At 39.5% G+C, this 24,612-nt stretch overlaps 3 protein-coding genes across 3 annotated transcripts; all 3 read right to left on the reverse strand.

Annotated features, from left to right (window-relative positions):
- Window positions 1–7,024: 7,024 nt before the first annotated feature.
- LOC101173366 (D(1) dopamine receptor-like) lies at window positions 7,025–11,649 on the reverse strand. Its single transcript, XM_011475048.4, has one exon. The coding sequence runs from the start codon at window positions 8,747–8,749 to the stop codon at window positions 7,376–7,378; it is 1,374 nt and encodes a 457-aa protein (XP_011473350.1). The 5' UTR covers window positions 8,750–11,649; the 3' UTR covers window positions 7,025–7,375.
- A 452-nt stretch (window positions 11,650–12,101) lies between these two features.
- LOC144990474 (uncharacterized) lies at window positions 12,102–14,284 on the reverse strand. Its single transcript, XM_078943965.1, has 2 exons — window positions 14,084–14,284; window positions 12,102–14,002 (listed from the first exon to the last, which is right to left on the reverse strand). Exons 1-2 carry the CDS (start codon window positions 14,124–14,126, stop codon window positions 12,429–12,431), a joined length of 1,617 nt encoding a protein of 538 aa, XP_078800091.1. The 5' UTR covers window positions 14,127–14,284; the 3' UTR covers window positions 12,102–12,428.
- A 1,823-nt stretch (window positions 14,285–16,107) lies between these two features.
- On the reverse strand, window positions 16,108–24,362 carry LOC144990337 (neuronal acetylcholine receptor subunit alpha-9-I-like). Its single transcript, XM_078943529.1, has 7 exons — window positions 23,565–24,362; window positions 23,245–23,390; window positions 21,044–21,198; window positions 20,738–20,918; window positions 18,287–18,638; window positions 16,457–17,040; window positions 16,108–16,379 (listed from the first exon to the last, which is right to left on the reverse strand). The coding sequence occupies exons 1-7, from the start codon at window positions 23,608–23,610 to the stop codon at window positions 16,209–16,211; spliced, it is 1,635 nt and encodes a 544-aa protein (XP_078799655.1). The 5' UTR covers window positions 23,611–24,362; the 3' UTR covers window positions 16,108–16,208.
- Between the last annotated feature and the right edge of the window lie 250 nt (window positions 24,363–24,612).

Consider the following 24,612-nt stretch of genomic DNA (forward strand, 5'->3'; position numbering starts at 1 on the left):
TAAAACGGAAATTCATGGCCTTAACTGCACTAAGAGGGATTAACATCATCAGAACCAAATATAATAAATAGAAAACATTAATCTGGTTTGCTCAGGAGGGAGCCGGTTTAGCTCGTGCTGGTTTGCGGCGCCTTCCGTCCGTGAAACCAGGGTTCAACTCCGGGCTGCTCCCTGTTCCCTTCACCACCTCTGTGCCAGTCCCAAGCCCAGTTTGGGAAGGTTGCGTCAGGAAGGGCATCTGGCGTAAAACATTGCCAAGTTTTCCATGCGACTTGTTTGCTGTGGCGACCCCTGATGGGAGAAGCCAAAAGAGGAAGATGAATCTGGTTTGCTCAGGAACAGGACTAGACCAAAAATAACAGAAAAAGGCAAGATTATAACAAAACTAAATCCAAAAAGAAACCAAACACTAACAACAACTTAAAGTCAGAGATAAAACTTTCCTAGAAATGTTACAAATAAAAAATGATCTAAAAGTTTTTTAGATTGAAACAAAAATCCCAAACCTCCTAAAACAGCGACAGTGAGTCCAAAAATGACCAAGCAAGCAAACATTAATAATCCTGCCTCAGGGCCTGTAGTTTCATAACCTGTCAGTGAGTGCTGCATTTGAGTAAAAGCCAGTCAATCACTTCCGACTACTGCATTCTTGTGACTCAACTTTGAAACTCTCTGAGGTGGTGCTCACTTGCTCTGGAGGGGTTATAGTCAGACCAATGTTTGTTCTCCATGCTGCAGCCCGGCCAAAAAGCTTAATTGCATCGACACCAAGATGCACAATTCAGAAGATCTGGCTGTGCAACACATCTAGGAAAAAATACAGTTTACAGAAAATAACTGTTTTTATTCAATGTGAAAATACAGCCTCAGTTCCCTGCAGCACAAGGAAAGGGTTTTTCTTTTACTCAGTTCATCATCCTCTGTGGTTTCTGTGTGGGCCGCCGAAAGCTAAAATGACTTTGTTGAAATAAAAAGTGTCAGTAAGGATGTGGAAAATGACAGGGCTTTTCGAATGTTTGTTCCTCTGTGTAAAAAGGAACCAAAGATTCTTGTTCCAGTCACAAAAAACCTCCAAAAACAGAAAACATGTGTAATCTCTGTGACAAAAGGTTCATATAACGTAGATTTGAACCAAAAGATTCTCCCTAACTCCTGGAACAACAGACATCTATAATTAATAAACGGGTTGAATCTAAAAATAAAACAATGTACAGCTCTGACAATATAATAAGTATGATTTGAATGCATACGTATCATCCCCAAGTGTTTTTAGTGTTCATTTCTCAAAACAAAACTTTAACAAAACTGACTTTTTCCAATTCAAAAATGAACTAAACCTAGATTTTATCACAAATAAAGCTGCAGCTTTACGATGCGCTTGTACTTGCAGACCTGCTGTTGAGCAGCCGGAGAGAGTGCCGGAGGTCATGAATTATAAACTGCAGTCCACACTCAGGTGTTCTCGCCCTATTCTTTTCTCAGGATCCCAATGCCCTCAAGATACCAACGTTAATGTCATCGGCTGCACCGACTGAAGGTTTGTGTTTTTTGGAGTGTTGTTTTATGGTCCTTGATTGACCACAAAACTTAAACATCCTCCAAAGTGCATTTGCACATTTTCAGATGTTGTTTTCCCAAACTTACATCCTTTACAGCTGTCCCCACTTTCCTCTCAGATTTGCAGAACATGGTTCACTCCGTATCCTCCTATGAGTGTTTGTGTGTCTGTCTCTGCTCTATTTATAGGGGGTTGGAAGGACACTGCGAGGATGAGACGGCAGCCCTTCCGATGCCGTGCACTAATAATTCAGCTGCTTCATGCATCAGCAGGAAATAGAACCGGCAGCCAGCTGTGCTCAGCTGCATCACACACATGTAGCTGCCGTTAGAAACGTTCACTTCTTATTAATAAAGCATGTGTGACCTGCTTTGGCTTCGTCTTGTGAGGTGACAGCTTACAGCCACAAAGACAAAAAAGAGGGGAAAAAGATGTTTGCATGCTGGTGCCCACACTTCTGTACAATTTTAATTCTGTTTATATTGTGAAAAAAGAAGCTGATTATAAAAATTAGGGCTCAGTAAAAATAAGTGAGCTTTTTATTTTTAATCCTCAGAAAGGCTTTCCTAAAATTTTGACCAAAGACTTTTTCAAATTTAGGGAAAACTAAAACTTTATGACTTGTGAGCCACAAAAAGTCCTAAAATTTGACAGAAGGGCCAGCAGGAGCTGATGCATGGAGTGTTTTGGTGGCCCACCTTGTAAGAGAAAGAAATAACATGGAATCTGGATGAAATTACACTTTAATTTTGATGCAAAATCAATTAATATATTTGAAAATGGTACATTTTGGAGTTTTTACTTCAAAACTGTGAATTTTATTCTTATTTTAATGCTGATTGCCCTCAGGGAAAAAAGCAAATTAGAGAAACGACAACTTGGAACACACACAAATGTCAGAAAACAGCAAATCTTCAGACACCACATGAATAGTTTATGACCTTCCAAGAGCCCTCAGGTCCTCAGGTCCAGGTCTGCTGGCAGTCCCAAAAGTCAGAAAAAAAACCCACATTTAGGCCACATTTCAGCACCGTGGGCCTTGCCTATGGACCAGCCTGAATGAGGATGTGAGGGCATGTGGAGGTTTTAAGAAAAACTCAAGACTTGCCTTTTTAGATTGGCTTTTAGGTACGGTGGTGCTATTAGGTACGGTGGTTCCTTCATGCCCACATGTTTTAATTTGATTTTCTTGTTTTGTATTGTTTATATGATTGTTTACGCTATCGTTAACTACTATTTCCATACTATCATATATTTTATTATGTAAGGCACTTTGAGGTGCTCTTTAGCAAGAAAAGTGCGCATGAAAAGTGCTATATAGATACATTTGAATTTGAATTTGAATAACTGTCTGCACTAAAACAAAGGTCAGTGCATTTAAAGTATATCCATCGTATGGGGAGACACCAGAACTACAGGGAAAATAAAACACTGTAAGGATTATCAATATTATTTATAACAGTTTGGCGGGCCAGAATAAATAGTTTAATGTGGACCCAGGTTTGCCCATCCCTGATTTACTGTAAAAAGTTTGTCCAACATTCATGTAAAAAGTCTCAAACTAACAGATAAAAAGTTTGTATTTTTGAAAGCTGAACAGAAATTAATGGAATTTTCCATTTTGCTTTTCTCTGTAAATCACTTACATTTTTTATGTTTTTCAAAATTCATTTGTCTTACAAGTAAAAGGCTGCACAATGCCACACTAAATGTTTGATTGCCTTTCTATTTATAAGCTCATTGAATTAAAAATAAGGAACTTCATTTATAATTACTCTTGTGATTGCTTAACTTATATGTGTGAGGATTAGTATTTATCAAGAACAGCATTGCTCTTCTATCTAAAAGTTTCCAGCAACTGAGAAAGAGTTGCTTGACTTGAAGTACACAAATCTAGTATTTATTTTTTTCTTTTCCTCTGCAGCCTAGTGGCTTTTTCCCACAGTTCAGGTGAGAGACATATTAATGTGACAAGTCTCCTGGAAGACGCATAAAAGAAATAAGGACAGTCATTAGCCAGCCAGCAATAATAGATAGATTCACTTAATCATAAACTGCACTCCGGTGCACTCCAAAGACTTTCTCAGTCTGTAACCTACATGCAGCATCTGCACACTTTTTAAAATGTATCTGACCCCCTTTTTTTTCTTTTGTTTTTTTTTATTAATCCTCTTTGCAACGGTGACTATTCTTACTCATAATGCTTCCCCTGCAGATGTGGGATGTAGGTTACCGTCCCATTACACCATGAAAGCTAAAAGAAGGGACATCCTTTCCCTGCAACAATTGCAAGCTATGTTCTCTAACTAGCATACCAGGCCAACCCCAAAACTTACTAGATGCAGCATGAAGAAGCATGACAGGTACATGGCAGGGTGGCTTTTGCTGTAAAAATTCAATGTATTACTTCATTGGTTGACTTGGTGAAGCAACAAAAAACACAACCCTTTTGTCATTGTAAAATAATATAATGTTTATAAGATTAAGTAAAACTTTTAGCCTGCGCAAGACAGAATATTCCATACTTTGATTAATTGATTGCTTAAAATCACCCTTTTTCTACAGAAAAACCCAGATACGATTCTCTATCATTTTGCTATCTGCAGTCAAATCCGCTACTTTCAGTTTGTATGCTTTAATATCACCAATGTGGGATATTAATATTAGACATATTAGACAAGCAGAATCTAGTCTAGCAGGATCACCAAAGACCTGGTGTGAAACAGTGGATCGGTAAAATTGGGTGCAAAGGTTGCAGGGAAAGCTTGTTTGAACAAAATGAGGATTTAATCTCTGAATTGTTTTTACCGCCACTGTCTGGAAACAGAACGAGTGGGCCAAATTCAAACATAGACTGAAGAAAAAAGCAGTAAACGTGATGCAAATGAGTCTGCAACTCAACCACTTGGTAGGAAGCCTCAGGCATGTTGTGTTATGTGGAGAAGGACTAATACGATATCATTTGAATGTGGAAATTAGTTACAGACATTTTTGCCTTATTAAATGAACAAAAACAAGTGATAAGAGGTCAACTTTCCCTTTAAAATTATGCTTTGTTTAATTATCATGACATTCTGTATATATATATATATATATATATATATATATATATATATATATATATATATATATATATATATATATATATATATATATATATATATTTTTTTTTTTTTTTTTTTTTTTTTTTTTTTTTTTTTAAACGCTCTTCTCACCCTTCCGCGGTGGTTTCTCCTCCAAGCTCGGGTCCTCTACCAGAGGCCTGGGAGCTTGAGGGTCCTGCGCAGTAACTTAACTGTTCCTAGAACTGCGTTTTTCTGGACTGAGAGGTCTGAGATCTTTCTGTTGTAGCCACTCCTCCAGCTTGGGGTTACTGCCCCGAGTGCTCCAATTACCATGGGCACCACTGTCACCTTCACTTTCCAGGCTTTCTCCAGTTCTTCTCTGAGTCCCTGGTATTTCTCCAGTTTCTCATGTTCCTTCTTCCTGATGTTTCCATCGCTTGGCACTGCCACATCCACCACAACGGCTTTCCTCTGTTCTTTATCCACCACTACAATGTCTGGTTGGTTCGCCATTACCATCCTATCAGTCTGGATCTGGAAGTCCCAAAGGATCTTTGCCCTTTCATTCTCTACCACCTTCGGAAGTGTTTCCCATTTTGACCTTCGGGTTTCCATTCCATATTCTGCACACATGTTCCTGTATATTATTCCAGCCACTTGATTGTGGCGCTCCATGTATGCTTTACATAATGAGATGTGAGAACAAGGTTCTGTTAGAATATTTATATATATACCGGTATATATATATACAAATCTTTCCTCAGCTGCAGCAGAGTGAAGTCAGTACAGGCTTGGTAGCCATTACCATGACAACACACCACACCGCGTATCAAATAGACTGATTATTGTGAAAAATGGTTTAAATTTAAAAAATGACAAGATTACCATTTCCTGATTTAATAGTTATGTTTTTACATGAGTGACAATAAAAGCCTGATAATGCGCTTCGAGATGACCAAGTATTGGACTTTGTTGAAGCAGCCGACACAATCAAGTGATAATGGACACCACATCAGAAATTATTGCTTACATAAAAAATAGTTATAGATTAAAATTGAGATTTACACTATTTAAAAAATATAATGCTCTACTTTGTCTGTAATAAGATAATCATGATTAATGCAATAATTTGACACCCCTTGTTTTTTTTCCTGTCATGCAAAGATGTTAGCTTGCTGTCACATTCTGCTGATATATCATTAGACAAAAGCTCTGCATTTGATTTCTCATCTGATTTTTAATAAGTGATGAGGAAATTCAAACAAATGCAGATGAGGAAGATGCCAACTCCATGTAGAATTGTTGGTTTCTTACCGATGTAATAAAAAAACAAGAAAGAAAGAGTAAGGGACATGGAGTTTTCCACACAGCAAGTTCTGAGGTCTTTACTTTTGTGCCTTCTTCCCTGCAGCAGCCTCTCTGCGGAGTCACTTCTGGTGGTTTTGAGGGTTGTCAGCATAAAAGCTTTCGTGTTCTCACTGGTCAGGGCATCTTTCACAGGAGCCACCTTAAGCTAGAAATTATTAATGTTTGTTCCTTTTAGTGTATAGATGGGGAAAACAGAAGTGCACTAATGGGAGTGACTTATGTAATCCCATTTCTAGAGATTCAAAGAAACTTTAGCCTCTGATGAATACATAGAAGAAGAGAACAGTTAAATCAATACAACTTTAATTTTAGATGGTGATTCATTAGGTATAGGTTTTAATAGTAATTACTACTCTTATTATTTGTTCAACGATTTACTGTTTTTTTTCTTTCCAGTAAAGGTATTTATTATGTAATACAATATGTTTGTGGTATTCTTTTGTGATTGTTAAGAAGGTAAATTGGGTGACATGTTGGGTGACTGAGAATTTATTGACAAAGGAAAAACCAAAGCTATTTTATGTCTTTTTGTGTTAATTGCTAATGGTCAGCAATTGCTAATTAGTGCCCAAATACTAGTTCGTGTGCACAAAATGCTTGTGTGCTCACAAAATGCTCATATGACGCCAGTTTTTGGTCACTAAATATTATTTTGTGCGCACAAAATGCCAATTTGTGCACAAAATGCTAATTAATGGCCACAAATAATTAATTTGAGGTTACAATCAATATTTTATTATTATTTTTATAGTCCATGTCACTAGTTTAATTATGTTCCTCTTTTATTTTTGAATCCTGCTCCCTGACAATGTAATTGCAGTCAGCAAAACAAGGCAAGTAAAAGTGCTGTGGAACGCTGAGGGCGCCTGCAGGAGTTTTTGATTGAGTCTTTGATCCACGCAGCAGGGGGGAGGTGTGGTCATGAGGGTTACTAAGACAACAGTTGATCGACCTCAAAATATAAGGTGAAAAATGAATAACTGGACATCCAACAATCTTTTTTTTTCAAACAGAGATTTAGAAAAAGTCAGACGTCTTCAATTCTAAATTTTATTCAGGACAGCATGTCAAAACCTTGGTTTATCATGTCTCACATGTTTCTCTGTCTTAAATGTGAGATCTAATGTGATCGAACTGGAATTGACTTTTCACAAGGAAAAGTTACAACTTCTGCAAGAACATCTACATACATGGTCATGGATGATTTGTGGGGTTTGGTCTTAGCCGCCTTTGGTGCACATCTGCGTATTTGGCTATGAGAAGCTTTACTTTGTCAAATTATTTGGTTGAAAACTCTTGAAAGTAGTTGATAATGTTTGTCAAACATGACCAATAATCCCAAAAGAATGTAGTCCATCAGTATTGCGCAGCGATAAATCTCTTTTTATTTGGGAATCTTTGTCCTTTTGTCTTCTTCAAATCGCTCCTCGGTATCTAGAATTTGCTCTGATAAAGCCCCTCTGTGGTAAAACACAGCCACCGTGGTGTTCCCGCTGTCCTGGCTTCCTCTGGCGTTTGTGGAGACGCTCAGCTTGGTCACCAGAGAGCTTTCCCGCCTGTGATGTCCTGTGTCGTTGCTTGCAAACATGGTCTCCACCGCTGCGCTCACCACAGCCAAAAAGCCGCGTCCGCGGCAGCGCAGCAGGCGCAGGAAGGCGTCCCTGAAGTCCGCGTTAAACGCGTAAATGACTGGATTGAGGGAAGAATTGCTCCATCCGATCCACACAAACACATCGAATGTTTTTTCGCTGACGCAATAAGGCCCCCGGTGGGCTCCTGGAGCTCGGGGCCCCGGACAGAAGGGCTGAGCGCAATTAAGGATAAAGAATGGAAGCCAACAACAAACAAAGACACCCATGATGATGCTGAGAGTTTTCAACACCTTTGTCTCTTTCCTGATGGAGACTTTGAGCTCGCTGTGGGACTGCCTGGGACAGGGAGAGTCTGCTTGAAGACTTATGCGGGACTGATAGGAGTTTCCATTCGCTCCAAGTTCGGTGCACATGTGGGGAAATAATTCAGGGATGTGAGATCTGCAGCTCTGCGCGTGCTCCGCAGCTCGCTCCAAGGAGGAGATCACTCTGATCTGAGTCTGGGCTATCCGGTAGATGCGGGTGTATGTGATAATCATTATAACAACAGGGATGTAGAAGCTAATGAGGGAGGAGGAGATGGCGTAAGTGCGGCTCAGGCTGGAGTCGCAGCTCCCATCTGCGCTTTTACCCAGTGGCATCAAACCCTGACCGCTCAGGTCACCGATCTCCGCCCGGTGCCAGTCCAGCTGCACCGGGACAAAAGAGATCACCAAGGAAACAGTCCAGGTCATCCCAATCATGACGAACGCCACCTTCTTGTTCATGCTCCTCTCGTAACGGAACGGGTTGGAAATGGCCCAGTATCTATCCACGCTGATGACGCACAGGTTGAGGATGGAGGCAGTGGAGCACATGATGTCGCAGGCCAGCCAGGTCTTGCAGAAGCTTCCAAACGGCCAGAATCCGGCCACTTCGGCTACAGCTTTCCATGGCATCACCAGCACGGCGACTAGGAGATCCGACAGAGCCAAAGACACGATGAAAATGTTGGTCACCTTGGCGCGCAGATGGCGGTAGCGGGAAACGGCGGCGCACACAGTGAAGTTCCCTAAAAGTGTCCAAATGATGAGCAGAGCCAAGACGCAGCCGGTCAAGGCTCGGTGCGCCGGCAGCTCCACTGGGCTGGCAGTTCCAACCTGCACCAAGGCGGTGGTGTTACTCATAGCCGGGTCATGCGCGCGGCCACATGTCGGACTGGACGCGCATTAGATGCTCAGGCTGATCTGCGCCGGAGCTCCGAGCGCACAGCAGATTATGATTTACTGAGGACCATGCGCATCAGCTGACAACTCATACACACACGCATGCACGCGCACACACACGAGACAATCCGGTCACCTGAAGAAGCCGACAGTTATGCAGTGAGGGTTTTGATCAGAACATTTCACATCTCTTCAGGCCAGATTATCCATCCTCTGTCCTCGTGAAGCTTCATCATGGTTCAGATTATAGAAACGTGCTAATCCTGTTCAGTTTTTTACTCGTTGAAGTTCACGTGAAGCGAACTTTTATGATCTGAGTCTGTTTAGAAGTTAACTGCACTCGAACAATAACTCGAAAACTGACCCCAAAAAAATCACATTTTAATATTGTGTTTTTATCTCCAAAATTTGAAACATTGAAACATTCACAGTGGGACAAATTGTACATTTTCCTACTTCCTTTTTTATTATAGGAATACTTAGAAGCCAATATTTTATTAACATTTTATAATTTATGACACAGGCACAGCTTGTAGATTGTAAGAGAAAATCTTGTTTTGTCTGTTTTGTCTCATTTGACATGTTGCAAAAACTTTCAAAAAAGTCTTCTTCTTCCTAAAGCAATAAGTGTTTAAATTCATAAAGGTTCATAGCTTGGTCACATATTAGCTTTTTTTTTTTGCATTAGTAGTTTTGAATTTACACTGATACATGTGACTCAAAATCTTTAAAAATCATTTAGTCTTCTCATATTTTTCATGCTGTGCTAGTGTGGTGATCCAAATGCTTGAAAACAGAGCATTGTAGAAGAAGACTAAATGTAATAAATACAATTATATATTTTTCCCAATATCAAATTGTTAATAATGAAAAGCTTGAACTGGATATAACAATTAAGTGACAAAATAAGGAACATGGAGCAGATTAAGCCTGGATTTAGTTTTTAAAAAGTGAGTCAACTCAAATCTGTTTGCTTGTGGATAAAGAACATAAAATCTTGTAAGTTAAAGAAAAACAAACCAAGAAAACTGAACATATTCTTACAAATAAGGGGAATGTTTAAGTTATGGTCTAGAAATCTTTGTGGAACTATTTTACAATGGGGAAAAATTGTTTCGATGTCACTTTTTTAGTTTAGTCTAATAAGATCAAATTTGCTTGTAAGAAAATCTCCTTACTGAAGTATTATCATGGTTCTTGTTTTTCCCCTAAACTTTGCCTCCAAGTGGCTTAACCAGGAGTCTGGAACCTGAAGCTCCAGAGTCGCATGTGGCTCTTGTCCCTCAATAGAAGCTCTTTGGCTGAAAAAAAATAAAACAGCTATTTCTAAAAAGCAAGGGTCAATAAATGAGCATTGATTTAATTTAGATTAGGCCAATTTATATTTACGAATGAGGTGAAGCTAGAAGTAAAATAAACTATGTAAAGGTTTTTACATTCCTGCTGACATGAAGAGGCTGTGTCTGCTCTACACTTCCTTCAGAATGCACAGACTTCAAAAACTAAGCAAACTTTGGGTAAAAATCTGATCCTTTCTTACTCAGTTTGTTGTATGAATTTAAAGCTCAGATTACCGTATGCTGCAGAATTTTGTTAGTAGCTATCCAGAGGGGAGTTGCCAAAAATATTAAATATTTTTTATACACATTTTCTACTGTCAGTGGTGCCTGTGGTAATTGGAGCACTCAGGGCAGTAACCCCCAAGCTGGAGGAGTGGCTGCTACAGATACCTGGAAAGACCTCAGACCTCTCAGTCCAGAAAAGTGCAGTGCTAGGAACATGATATAATACTGGTGACAGTGGTGCCCGTGGTAATTGGAACACTTGGGACAGCACAAAAAAAAACACCTAGATGATTTATACCCCTTGTGCTATCCAAGGCACTTTTACATTGGGAGTTGGGTCATCTAGACCCACCAGGCAGTGCTCTGAACCTTTTTTCTTCAATGATTTGTGATCTTCACTGGTGTCCATGGATTACATGAAATCTTTCCACCTTTATCCACCTTTGTCATGGTAGGGAGATCATTAACAAAGGACTTTCAAGAAGTGCGATGATCAATAGTTTAATGCGTCGGTTGACATGGTTTAGTGTTTTGAATAACTTCACGAGCAACTTTTCTACCTGGCCATAGAAATTACATCGGTGACGCTCTCTCTAGCTTCAAATTCTAAAAGTTCAACATTTTGTGTGGTGACACTCATGTAAGTCCTAATTATTACAAAAAAGATATGTTCTAAATTTTCTTAAAGACTGAAGTAACACTTTATGGCTTCAATTAGGGTTTGATCAGTAAGAAACAGGCCCAAATGGACCTTTACTGTTAAATGTTGCAGAGCCCTGGGCTAAACATCCATGGAAAAGTACTAGATTTTTTATTCTTCTTTTTCCATTATAATGTAAGTCTGTCAAAATGATTATTATCTTTTTTATTCAGTGCAGACAAAAAGACACAAAAGATATAATTATGAATTACATCACAGCTTAGTAGAAAAAAATAAATTTTTGTTGACTTGTAACTGTCTGCTTATTGCAAGAGTTGATACTTAGACCCAGTTTTTTTATTGTTGATCCTACTGTACCATAGAGATCACAGTCTGACAGACACGGAACAATCCTTTTGCACCACCACAGGGTGGTCTCCAAACTGCTTTTCGAAGAAAGAATGTGTTTCTCATTATGTTGCTCAACAGGTTCTTAAAAAATCAGAGAAAATGGGGGGGCAGAGGACAAAAGACGAAGTGGCAGTCCTTAGAAAGTGTGGTGTGCAAATCCTTTGAAGTACATGCCCCTATTAATGCTTGAATGATTCACGGGTCAGTGTTAAGGAGCTTAAGAGAAGCAAAGAAAGAAAAAGAAAAAAACACAATGGTCTTCTAACTGTTATCTTAACAGGAGCAGACTGAAAATGAAAGGAAATGTGGCCACTTTCCAAGAAAAAAACTTGAAGTCATGAATCCAGAGAGGTACTATTCAAAGATTAATAGTCTTGGTGCCTAAAAGCAGAACACCAATGATTGGTGACTCTGGAAATCTTTTGCTGTATGTGTGTGTACATATGTATTTTTGTCGATCCAATAAAAAAAAACATATATATCTATGCAGTCTCACACCCTTTTGATTCAAGTGGATTGTATTTCCAAAGCAGGAAACCGTCTGTCAAAAAGAAAGAACATTATTAATGCTCTGAAAGATGAGCGCAATCGCAGTTTAAGTCATGATTGCTGGGATAAAACCCCACGTTTCCTCTGAGAACACAACCAGATGGCACAGCTGAGGTCACACTGTCGGTGAGAAAAAGTGAAACAGCCCTCCAGCCGTAATTCCTCTTTATTCATGACAACAGGGTTTAGTTTACAGTAGAGATTTAGATGATAGAGGCAGAGTCGGCCGTACAGGACAGAGGGCAGGGAGATGATTATCAGATTACTTCCATCATCATTGAGAGAATTTGTGCATTTGTTTATTTAGGCCATGCACAGGAATTACTTCTCTGTTACAAATAAAATGATTTAAAAAAAAACTTTAACATTTTCTCTTTTTTCCTGGCTTACGAAATGTTTATAAATTTAGGATGAAATCACGACTCCACTTGTTGGCACTGAAGAAAAATTTACATTCAGAAGAATTCCCATGATGTCATTGAATGCAGCACGGAGATCCTATCTTCTCCAGAGCCATGTTCAGCCCCAGCAGCCCCATCTCCTGCACGTATCCAGTCACATTCATCCCAGTGCAGCTCTTCTCCACAGACTTCTGCCCATTAAATGCACATATCTCCCCACACTGATCCCTCAACAGGAACATGTGGCTGTCAAACCGTTCCCTCTCGTTTTGCAGACTCTCCTGCAGCAGCCTCTTGAGGTTTTCTTCATTCCATTTTTGCTGCTCCATCTTGGCCTCCATCAGTCTTAACTCTTGCTTCAGAGCCTCCGTTTTCCGTTTCTCGGCTCTCAGCTGCTCCATTTGCACGGCGATTTCCCTCTTATTGTCCTCCCTTTCTCGTCGCAGCTTGTCCTCGATTTCCTTCTTCCTGTCCTCCTCGTTCCTGCCCAGCACCTCCAGGCTCAGGATGAGGTTGTCCAGCTCTTTCTGCAACACATCTCGCTCCATTTGTTCTCTCTGTCTGATGGCTTGCTCTATCTGTTTCCACTGAAGCTCCATCTCCTTCTCTTTCTTTCTGTACTCCTCTTTGTTTCTTTGGATCTTCTCCTCCATCGACTGTTTCATCTTTTCCTCGTGCTTCAGTTGATCGTCTAACATTTTATTCACTCTGTCGAGTCTTTCTTGGAGAGCTTCTCTCTTCTTCTTTTCTATCTCCATCAGTTTTGCTACTTCCTGTGACTTCTTGGCCTCTATGTCTCGCTTCAAAGCTTCCTCGCGATCTTTTGCCAGCTTCTCCTCTTTCTCCTTCTCCAGCTCCTGTTTTTTCTTCAGCTCCACCAGCTCGGCCTGGGTTTTCTGCTGAACTTTCTCCAGCTCCTTCTCATACCTCACTTTCACAGCTTCCATGTGCTTCTTTCTTAAGAGTTCATCTTTCTCAAACAGCAGCCTCCTCCCCTCCCGCAGCTGATGAGCCAAATCTTCCTCTGTTTTCTGCAGCATTTTGCTGTTATAGTAGCTTTCTCCGTTGCCTTGCATCAGACCATCCAGCAAGCCGAGCAGCTCGGTCACTTGTTCCCTGTCCTTGTGGTTCTGATTGTTGAACACGCAGTACCTCCCCCCACATCCGGCCACCAGCTCAGCAAGTTCCTTGCTTTGGTCGATCATACACTCCTTCACAGACGTGTCCTCTTCCAGACGGTCTCCATGAGTAAAAATCACCACGGAGAAGCTCAAAGCATGGGAACCCATTGCATTCTTGATCTGCTGCACTGCCTCTCTCTCATCCTGAGTGAACCTCCCAATCGGAATGATGATGAGGAAGGCATGGGGCCCAGGGAAAAGCAGGCTAACGCTCCTCCTCAGCTCCCTCAGTACCTCTTGTTGAGTCTGTTTGGTGTCAAACAACCCTGGGGTGTCAAGGATTAGCAGCTGTCGCCCGCGAAATTCTCCACTTGCCCTGTGACAACGCTGTCCGGCCGAGGCACTGCTGACCTTCAAATCTAAGACTTTGCGGCCTAAGATGGTGTTGGCCGTGGAGCTTTTGCCGCTGCCTGTCTTCCCCAGTAAAACCAGCCTGATCACAGTAGAGGAGGGGGTGGCTCTCTTTCCTGAGAAAAAAAAAAACTAAATGTAAAAAGAGAGGACAACAAAACAATAATGACAGAAACAATCAAAGTGTTGAGTCTGACCTGCACAGTTTATTGAGGAAAGCTGCTTGGTAATTGATGCCATGTTGTTTTTGATCCCGTTCTCCACAAACTGGGAGCAGAGGACGACTTTCAAGTAAATACGTGCAGTGGTAGTGGGTGTGTTCCATCATGTCACATGTAATAGCTCCTCTGAACTCTAACCGTCATCATCATCATCTGGCTCCAAACGTCTATCTTGGGGCACGTGTGGCCCAATAGTCCGTCTCTGAGCGTGTTTTCTCTGTTTCTGAGAAAACACGCTCCAGCCGAGTTCTGATCAATACCCGGGGGATGTTTGTCCTTCAGCTGGGATCAGATTTCAACAGACTAACAATGATCTGACTCTTCAGTCTCTTTATCATGAAAGTGTGAGCTGATTAGTTCTACAGAAACCACATATGGATCAATAATCCAGGCTGAGGATAATGAACCCTCTGCAGCTCTTTGACCATAAAAGGGATAAACGCATAAAAGGGATAAACGAATTAAAGAAAACCACTCTGCACAATAGTTGCATCCTTTTAAACTTGCTCTGACTTCATTTTAATTTGGAAATCAGATTGCAGACTTCAGTTCACAAAAGATGAAGACAGTGGTTGGTCCACTGGATCAGTCCGACAAGTTGTAGCCAGTTTTTATCATGGTGTGCTCAGACTTTAGACAGTCTGGTGACACAACTGTTGTTGTCAAGTTGATTGTATCAGAAAAGTGGGATTTACTCTTTAATCTTTCTTTGATACTTTTGCTGGGAAGCCTAGTGGGGTTTTGTATGCATTTTTCTTCATGCATAAAATATTAAGAAATAAAGTCAAAGAGAAGAGCTTTGGAACAGGAAGATTTACGCTTTTCATCTTAACTTGCATTCAGAATTATTAGTGTTTTGCTTTGATTTTAATGATTTCAGAGTCCAGTTAAGATTTTGTTCAATCACCGCCTACTATTTTATGTTGTTTTATCAAGTTTTCTTTTCAAAGGAAATATCCATCAATCAGAGAAATTTCAGATATAAATTACTTTTGAATTTTACTCTCAAAGTTGTATTCTTTTTTGTATTCTATTCTATTTTTTTACTTCGGACATAATTTTTGTTGCATCATTTAGATAAAAGTGCCCTAACTCAATGAGCCAGAACCTTAATTCGACTTTAACACTGCCCCCTGGTGGCTTTTGTGACTACTGCAACGTCAAAAGAATACTTTTACTACTCTGTTCTGTGGATCTTTGTTTTGCAGATTGCAAAATTCACTTCCCTTTATCTTTGAGTATCCCAAAAGAAAACAGAATTATCTTTAAATGTAAAGCACAACTGCTGAAAAAGCCATTTTTTATTTAAAGAAACCATGTCAAAGTCCAATATTTTGAGTGATTTCACTCAGTTGTGCCAAAGTGCAAGTACTTTTTTAAGTGTGTCATTGTCACTATCTATATTTGCATACAATGTGAGGGAAAAAAGGATTTGGAAGTCCCTGATACTGTAAGTTGCCCCGATTGAAAAGATGAGGTCTGTCATGTTTGTTAACTTCATCTGTGAGTGAAAGTCCTCTTGAAAAGCTTTTTATGTCCTTTTTCACAATCAAAGCCCCCAAATACTTTGTGTTGATCAGAATTTGTCCATGTTTTTCACCAGATCAGTGACCATTTCCCTCCAATCGATCAAGCGTTATTTTTGTCTTTCTTATCAGAAAACTGGGGGCTTGTTTTGCTGATAAATGCACAAAAACTGTTTAAATGCACAAAAACTGTTTAAACTCCTCATCTGGATGCTTAAAACTTGACATCAGAAACATTACCCCTATTGCTGGTTGTTCTGCTGTTTGCTAATCAATAATGGAGAGCCCTTGCATGTTCAAGGAAAGGTCTAGATTGTCTTACGGCTCCGCAGCTCTGTGACATGAGCAGAAACTCCTGACATTACCTCCCTTCCCTAAGAGACTGTAAGGGGGGATTTCTGAGTGGGTTCGTGGTTAAAGAAGTGCCTTGTTTACCGGAATTTTGTCAGAAAAATAACAGTCACTTAAACAACACAGATCTGAAAACAGTTTAATTGCAGACCAAACTTGATGTTGTGAAAGTGAAGGTCAGGGGAAGCTGTGAGACTGGTGTCAGCGTAAAGATGACAGAGTTGTCAGGATGCCTTGGCGATGATGAGGATGCTCATGAGGAAGACCATGAAGAAAAATATCCACATGAAGAACCTGTCCATCACCTTGGCAACCTTCTTCCATTCTGCTACCTTGATACATGTCGCTCTCTGCTCCCGGAAGCAGTTGGCAATGTACTGGATGTTCTTCACCAGCTGGAGATCAGACGGGTACGTTAAAACAAGCCGTTCTAGGAACAACTGAGCAAAAATGAGATGGGAAGTGGTCTCACCTGTTTGTACTGAAGGCAGGGGCAGCAGCAGGGGCAGGACTGATCATGGTGCTTCTCTGGGGGGTACAGAATCCGCTCTTTAATCCCCCCATTCAGGTGGTTTCTGGGCTTTGGAGAGGCCTGGTAGTCCATCTCTCCTCTTGGGATGCGGTGGTAGTGCTGCGTGCGGTCTTGATTGCCTCTCCCCAGCCTGGCTGTGTTCTTGTTCTGGTTGCTGCGATGGTGATGGCAGCCATTAACGCTGCCGTTTGCCTGCCCTTTGTGATGTTGGTGATGCTGCAGGCTGTACTTGTGAGGATTGCTGTCGTGATGGAGGAAGCTGTCATGGCAACAGTCATCATAGTAGACACTCTCAACACCCATGGGTTCTTCTGGGTACAAGGGGGTCCTCTTACTCTCCGGTGTGGTGCAGTTCTCCCCCACTTCGTAAACAAAGAATATCTTTGACATGTAGTCGATTATCAGAACCTTTGCCCAGTGAGGGACTGGTTTGGCCTCGGCTCCACAGAAATGAATGTTCATGATGAAGATGGTAAGGGATGTGGATGCTGTGATCATAGTCATGGTGGCGATGTAGTACTTCCCTATGAGAGAAGATTAAAAAATAATTAAAAATGGAAGAAAACTGTTGAAAAGAGGAAAATCCAAAATTGCAAAACAAGTTAGACATTTTTTTCTGTTGGTAAGTAAATTAAAAGGTTATACTTTTATTTTACATATTAAAGTAAATAGGTTACACTGAGTAGTTACAGCTGTTGTGAGCTTTATTATTTACCACTTATCCCAAAACTCTCCAAAGCAGACTCTCTTGCTGTCAATGAAACCAGAAAAAGGCTCTAAAAAATTAGCTATCTTCTCTTTTCAAAGGAGATACAGTCTGTTTTGCATTTGTCTAATTGGAAAACACAACAAAATTCTTTATAACATTATAAAATCAAAATACATTGAACTAAAAAAAAGTTTGAATGGTGATAACTTCCAAAAATTGTAAATTAGTTACATGAAGGATTTCTCCAAATACTTTCATGGCAGGGACATAAAAATTCATGATTTCTAAGTCAAGGCTTTATGAAATTGAGATTACATCAACAGAGCTCCATGTGGACTACTGCTACAAATCTGAACACATTTAATATTAAAGAACTAACTTCTAAGCGAGGATTAATAGTGTTTTAATGGAGGCCACAAAATACTTTAACTTGCAGAAGATTAGCGCTAACTGTGCAGGATGCCCATTCCTTTAATTGTAAAAATGTAAATAAAATGAAATAAATTAATGCCAACTAAAATAAAAGTGCTTGATTCACAAATTTGTTTTAAAACTATCTTCAAGCCACCTTTCTATTTATTTACAGTTTAAAATCTGTTGTACAAATATGTTTCTTTATTATAAACTGTAATCCAAAAAAACTGTTTTGTTAAAAAAACAAACATATATTGCCATTTAAACTGCAGGCAGAGTTCCCTGCAAGCAAATACTACACTGGAACAATATTATATGGTTCTACAATTTTATTTTAGACAGAAGATGGAGAAAATCTTACCACCTTTAGAAAATAATAAAAAGGATCAGACAGATCAGGTAGACTTTTAGGAGTGTAACAATTAATCAACCTGATTGATTAATTAATTTATATTCCTACAATCCAATCAGATCAATCTGTCTGAGGAAAGTTGTTAATCGATTTGAATTGACATGTACCATTATGAAATCATTAAAAAATTAAATTAATCAATTTCAATCGATATAGTAAAATATGGGAATTGTTACACCCCAAATATCTCGTAATCCTCTTATTGTATAGACTAAAGTCTGAGAATAGCGCAGACCTATGTAAGGCATGCTTTCTGCAGGAGGCATGCTCTCAGCCACCAACAGCTGGAAGACGGTGAGCGCCAGCAGCACCGTCACCCCCAAGGACACCTTCTCTCCAGAATCGGCCGGCAGGTAGAAGCCCAATGGAGCGAGGAAGGAGATGAGGAAGCAGGGCAGGAGGAGGTTGAAGATGTAGAAAGAGGATCTGCGCTTCAGCAGCAGGGTGTAGGTGATTTCTGTGTAAGGATCCGAGCAGCAGCCGTACATCATGACATTTCTAACTGCTGGCATGCCGTGACACTCCCACTCCACATTCTCCACAAAGTCAGACAGGTCACCACTGTCCATGCCCAAACTGATGTCCACCTGTGAGCCGAGCATTATGGGTAAACAAGATAAAAATGATTAAAATGTAGCAATTATAAGAAACCCCCCCCCCCCAGTATCTCTAAACTATCAGCATAATTAACACAGTAACATAGTTTTTGGTCAACATGAAAAAAGGGCAAATTATATGACATAAAAATACCTCTGTTCTTTCTCTCAATTAAATAAAGTTTTCTGATTATAAATCTCATCCATATCATTGTCTTGATGGCAATTTTTATTTTAAAAATATACTGCCTTGTTATCAAAAAATAAATCATCTATGCTCATGGCTTCCTCCTGAGGAAGACATCATTTTCTACAAAAAGCGTTTGCTTCTAACCATTAAACTTTTTTAAACCAGAGAAACAGTTTATCTAAAATGTTTGAAAATTTGAAGTACTGTATTGTGCATTACAGTGGCGGACTAAATTGTTGGTACCCCTCAGTTAAAGAAAGAAAGTCCACAATGCTCACTGAAATGACTTGAAACGTTCAAAAGTAACAATAAATTAAAATTTATTGAAAAATGAATCATCAAAATCAGCCATTACTTTTGAGTTGTTGATTAACAGAATTATTTAAAAAAAAAAACTAATGAAATAGGGCTGGACAAAAATGATGGTACTCATGACTTAATATTTTGTTGCACAACCATTTGAGGCAATCACAGCAATTAAACGGTTTCTGTATTTGTCAATGAACCTTCTGCACCTGTCCACAGGTATTTCGGCCCACTCCTCATGAGCAAACTGCTCCAGTTGTCTCAGGTTTGATGGGTGTCTTCTCCAAATGGCATGTTTCAGCTCCTTCCACAAATGTTCAATGGGATTCAGATCTGGGCTCATAGAAGGCCACTTCAGAATAGTCCAACGCTTTTCTCTTAGCCATTCTTGGGTGTTTTTGGCTGTGTGTTTTGGATCGTTGTCCTGTTGGAAGACCCATGACCTGCGACTGAGACCAATCTTTCTGACCCTAGGCAACACATTTCTATCCAGAATGCCTTGATAATCTTGAGATTTCATTTTACCTTGCACAACTTCAAGACACCCTGTGCCAGATGCAGCAAAGCAGCCCCAAAACAGAGCTGAGCCTCCTCCATGTTTCACAGTAGGGACAGTGTTCTTTTTGTTGTATGCTTCATTTTTGAGTCTACAAATATAGAGCTGATGTGCCTTACCAAAAAGCTCCAGTTTTGTCTCATCTGTCCAAAGGAAATTTTCCCAGAGGCTTTGTGGCTTGTCAACATCCATTTTTGCAAATTCCAGTCTCGCTTTTATATGATTTCCTTTCAACAGTGGTGTTTTCTTTGGTCATCTTCCATGAAGTCCACTCTGGCTCAAACAACGACGACTGGTGCGATCTGACACTGATGTACCTTGATCTAGGAGTTCACCTTTAATGTCTTTGGAGGTTGTTCTGGGTTCTTTGGATACACTTCCAACTATCTGTCTCCTCAATTTGTAATCAATTTTCCTCTTCCGGCAACGTCCAGGGAGGTTGGCTACTGTCCTGTGGGTGTTAAACTTCTGAATAATATGTGCCACTGTTGTCACAGGAACTTCAAGCTGCTTAGAGATGGCTTTATAGCCTTTCCCTTTACGATATTTGTCTATAATTTTGTTTCTAATGTCCTGGGGCAATTCTCTCCTTTGCTTTCTATTGTCCATGTTCTGTGGGGTACACACCTTTTACCCAAACAGCAACGGGACTATTTGACTCCCTTTAAATAGGCAGACTGACTGATTATGGGTTTGAAAACAGCTGTGATGTCAATTAAAGGACATACCTGAGTTCAACATGACCCCCTGGGCAATTAGTTCTCAGTCTTTTATGGAGGTACCATCATTTTTGTCCAGCCCCATTTCATTAGTTTTTTTTTTTTTTATAATTCTGTTAATCAACAACTCAAAAGTAATGGCTGATTTTGATGATTTATTTTTCAATACATTTTAATTTATTGTTACTTTCGAACATTTCAAGTCATTTCAGTGAGCATTGTGGACTTTCTTTCTTTAAATGAGGGGTACCAACAATTTTTTCCACCACTGTATCTGATGTGGTTTTATTTTATATATTCCTTTTGTGTTCGAACACACCTGATTTCCATTGTAGGTCCAGGATCCAAAGGTGAGATTGCACGATTGCCAGTCAAAGGGAAAGTAGGACACGTCCACCACACATGAGCTCTTAGTGATGGCTGGAGAGTCCCAGACGATCTCCCCATTATACCGCAGCTTCACGTTAGTGGTAGACGGGCCTGAGGACTCCTCATCTGCTCTGCAGACACCAAAAAAAAAACTGTTGGAAATCTTTAAGCTCTCATTCCATTTTAATTGTATGTACTTCATTTATTCATCTACATCTTTAAGTCTTTGTCTCTCCTCTCTGGTTACTCCACTTACTTGTTGTAAAGGACAATGTCTGGCTTCCACACCCGGTCACTGGGGATGTTTATCATCTCTAAGTCGTCGTAGTCTTCCTTGTCCCACTTCAGGTATGCGTCATGCCAGACCTGTCTGATCCACAGGTAGGTGGTCAAGACCTGGTTCCTCTCATCCTTCAAAAAGTCACAAAGTGGAAGTTATAAAAATGTGGACATCGTACAGCTTTCTAAAACAGTTTTAAGTCACAAAATAGAAAGTAAAGCCTTACATTTTGAAAATGAAAAAAAATCCTTAACCCTTGTGCTATCTTAGATGACCCCACCCTTACATTGACGTGTTCTCCCTACCATGACAAAGGTGGATAAAGGTGGAAAGATTTCATGTAATCCATGGACACCAGTGAAGATCACAAATCATTGAAAAAAAAAGGTTCAGAGCACTGTCTAGTGGGTCTAGATGACCCAACTCCCAATGTTAAAGTGCCTAGGAAAGCGCAAGTGTTAATAGATAATAAAAAAGGAGCAACATGAACCAAGTGACAAGCAGGCAGTTGTGTCAGAATTTTCAGTTTATTAAAACATCCAATAATAACATATACATTTTTGGTATTTTATTGTTTTTCAGCTGCTTTATTAGTTTGTTCTCTGCATCATTAGATGAAATACAAAGTAAATCCAACTTAGGGTTTTGGGTTTAACATATTTTGTATTTCTTTGAGGAAAAACCAAGACAAAACTTTGAGGAAAATAAAAACCCCAAAAAAAATCCATCCCCCCACCCCCAGTTGTTTCCTGTTTGATGGTATCAGACCCTGACATCAACACACAGGAACATTGGCCTCTTCTGTGCGACTTAAAACTTTTATAACATTAAAGTTTGTGGGTATTGGTTGATGTTGAAATATTTGGAGGTCAGACGGCTTCGCATTTACCCTCTGAGATACTTTCATGGCCAAATGGTTGCTTCAAAAACACAGAGATACGCAGGCCGTGTGGTTAGATAAAGCCCCACACGAACACTTCACAGTCTTTGTGCTTGACAGGTGATTTGGCTTTTAGGTTTTCTTTAAATAGGCTTTTAGGCATAATTGATATTGTCTCCATTTTACTTTTCTCTGTCCAAACGAGACTCTGGGTTTCCTCTGCACTCGTTTTTCAAACCTAACAAGTACTAGTATATTTTTGGGAGTTTTTTTTGTTTGATTATGCTTTTTTGTGTATTTTTTTCTATTTTGACTGAATTTTTTTTGTTTTGAGCATAAAAACATTTGCTTATTAATTTCGATGCAGCTCTTCTCTACCATTCTTCCACAATATAGCATTGCATAAGTGTAGATGTTACTAATCTGTTGTTTCTTCTAAGATAATTAACAATGAAAACAAAAGATGGAGGCATGTGTCAATGTCAGGAGTTGATTTGGGTAAAAACATCAACAAAACAGATTATTTAAAGAAAGGTTCACCTACAAATAAATAAATAAATTTTTTTCTTTGCATTTTGTTTTGAAAATCATTTTTACAACACTAAAAAAATAGCTTATACATTTCCTTAAGACAGTGTTTTTCACCCCTGAGAGATGGTCATGTGTGTCATGAGAAGTTATCCAGTTTCACCTAATTGGTCTAAAAAACATTTAGCAATGCCAGGATATTAGCTCCATGTACATCCAAACACGTTGTAACACTGAGAAATATGTAAAAATCTTGTTTTTGTTTATTTGATTAATTTTTAAGACCGTTTTTAAGAATGACTGTATTGATCACACAGACTATCAAATCAAATCAAACTTTATTTAGATAAAATGCTTGTAAATTTGTTTGTAATGCTTTGTTCTCAACAAAACAAAATACGGAAAGTAATTAACTGTAAAATAAAAGAAGTATTTTGGAAATTTTTGTTTATAGTCCCCAACAGCCCACGGTCTTTCTCAATGTGTAGTTTTGAATTTGTTTTTTATTCTTTTTAAAAGAGCTTCCTAGATGTGTTTTATGGATTTTTATTATGTTAGCTGAGTCAAATGCTCACACGGACATCTTGCCTTTTATGTTTTTCATTCTGACTTTTTTAATCTTATTGCAAACATAAGAAATGTGGACAGGCACTAGTCAGGTGCACACGTCATTATATAGTGGACAACCCAAAGTCTCAGTTACAGTGATGTACCCTAGTGTGGTTTTGTGTTGAGTGATACTGCATGTCTAAGCATCCTCTCTACTCACCATATCTTTGATCTGTGACAGTGTGATCTGCAGGGAGACATTGAGAGCTTCGTCCGTGTCCTCCACAGGTCTCAGGTCGCTGGAATAGTCCTCCATCAAGTCTTTCAGAAGTTTGCGGGCATAGTGACCCTGAGCACAGTGGGACACTGAGGGCAAGAGGACATTGCAAGATAGATGAAACACACAAAAAGAAATTACAAGCTTTAAATGTTAACAAAAAACTTGCAACAACAAAAACGAGTCAAAGCTGACTTGATTTCTGTAAGACAAACTTTATGTTTTCCTCATTGCACCAAATCGGTTTAACATTCAAAACAAACCTTGCACTAAAAGGCTGATCCAAACCATCAGTGCTGCCCTCTTCATTTTTTTGTAAGTCACCAGCCGTGGGATCAATTATTCAGCCAGGCAGAGTCTGAAAAAGCCCGAGTCCACATTTGGGGCATCATTTGATTCTGATCTTCTTTTTTGCTCTGCATAGGCTGAGCCAGCCCAGACCACAGAACATTCTCCAAGTCTAACATCCTGTCAGAAGCTCTGAATGCATTGCTAGCTGTTAGTAGCAGGTCTCTCCTGTCTGTGAGTGTAATTGCTACTCTGGAACTGGACCTGAGCGGAGCACACATGCACTGGAACACAGGTTTGCTTCTTGTATCACATTGCACAGTGTCACTGGGTGAAATGTGATCCTGGCCGTGCTATCCACTTGTGTGACAGACACACACCCGTTCTCAGCTGGACCGCACATGTGAAAATCACAAATGAGGAATTATTCCAAATGAACAAAGTCACCATTGATGTACCTTTATGCATCCATGTCCTGCTTCAACTAAATTAAACTGTTTCAGAAATATAAACACTATTCCACATTTTATTTTAACATTGTGAAGAATATTATTTTCTTTTGTCTCGTTCAATTTAACTTAATTATATTTAAAAAGAAATCCCACTGACACATGATCTCATCTTCTAGAAATCCACATTACACAAAGAAAAATAGGATTTTAAGATGTAAAAATGCAAGACAAACATTTTATTTTGCTCCTAGTACATTGATTTTAAATTAGGAGCAAAGTGGATGTTTCACAGGCCAACCTCAATGAAATAAAGAGATTTAGCACTATTTTCAAAAATACATGACAGATGGCTGATACTATTTTTCAAACATGAAATAAGAAAATGTATCGACAAAGGTCTCTGGTTCTGCAGAAAACTGCACGTTTTGATGTAAAGTGTTAATGTGTCAGGCAGTTTCTGTGGTTCTGAGCTCGCACAGGACAGGTGTTTCCTGGGTGTCTGTGAGTGTGCATGTGTGAGATTGAACGTACAAAAAAAAACCCTTTCAGAATAAAACACAGGCGAAGCACT

Source organism: Oryzias latipes (assembly GCF_053564925.1).
Source record: "Oryzias latipes strain Hd-rR chromosome 1 unlocalized genomic scaffold, Olatipes_Hd-rR_3.1 chr1_Y".
Taxonomy (NCBI): domain Eukaryota; kingdom Metazoa; phylum Chordata; class Actinopteri; order Beloniformes; family Adrianichthyidae; genus Oryzias; species Oryzias latipes.

Coding starts and splice junctions, on each gene's coding strand:
- LOC101173366 (XM_011475048.4), bottom strand. CDS start 8,749: ATGAGTAACACCACCGCCTTGGTGCAGGTTGGAACTGCCAGCCCAGTG.
- LOC144990474 (XM_078943965.1), bottom strand. CDS start 14,126: ATGGCATCAATTACCAAGCAGCTTTCCTCAATAAACTGTGCAG. Junction 14,003..14,083: donor TTCCTCAATAAACTGTGCAG/GTCAGACTCAAC, acceptor TTTTTTTCTCAG/GAAAGAGAGCCACCCCCTCC.
- LOC144990337 (XM_078943529.1), bottom strand. CDS start 23,610: ATGAAGAGGGCAGCACTGATGGTTTGGATCAGCCTTTTAGTGCAAG. Junction 17,041..18,286: donor AGAAAGCATGCCTTACATAG/GTCTGCGCTATT, acceptor CTTCTCTCATAG/GGAAGTACTACATCGCCACC. Junction 16,380..16,456: donor CCTGCCTTCAGTACAAACAG/GTGAGACCACTT, acceptor TCTGATCTCCAG/CTGGTGAAGAACATCCAGTA.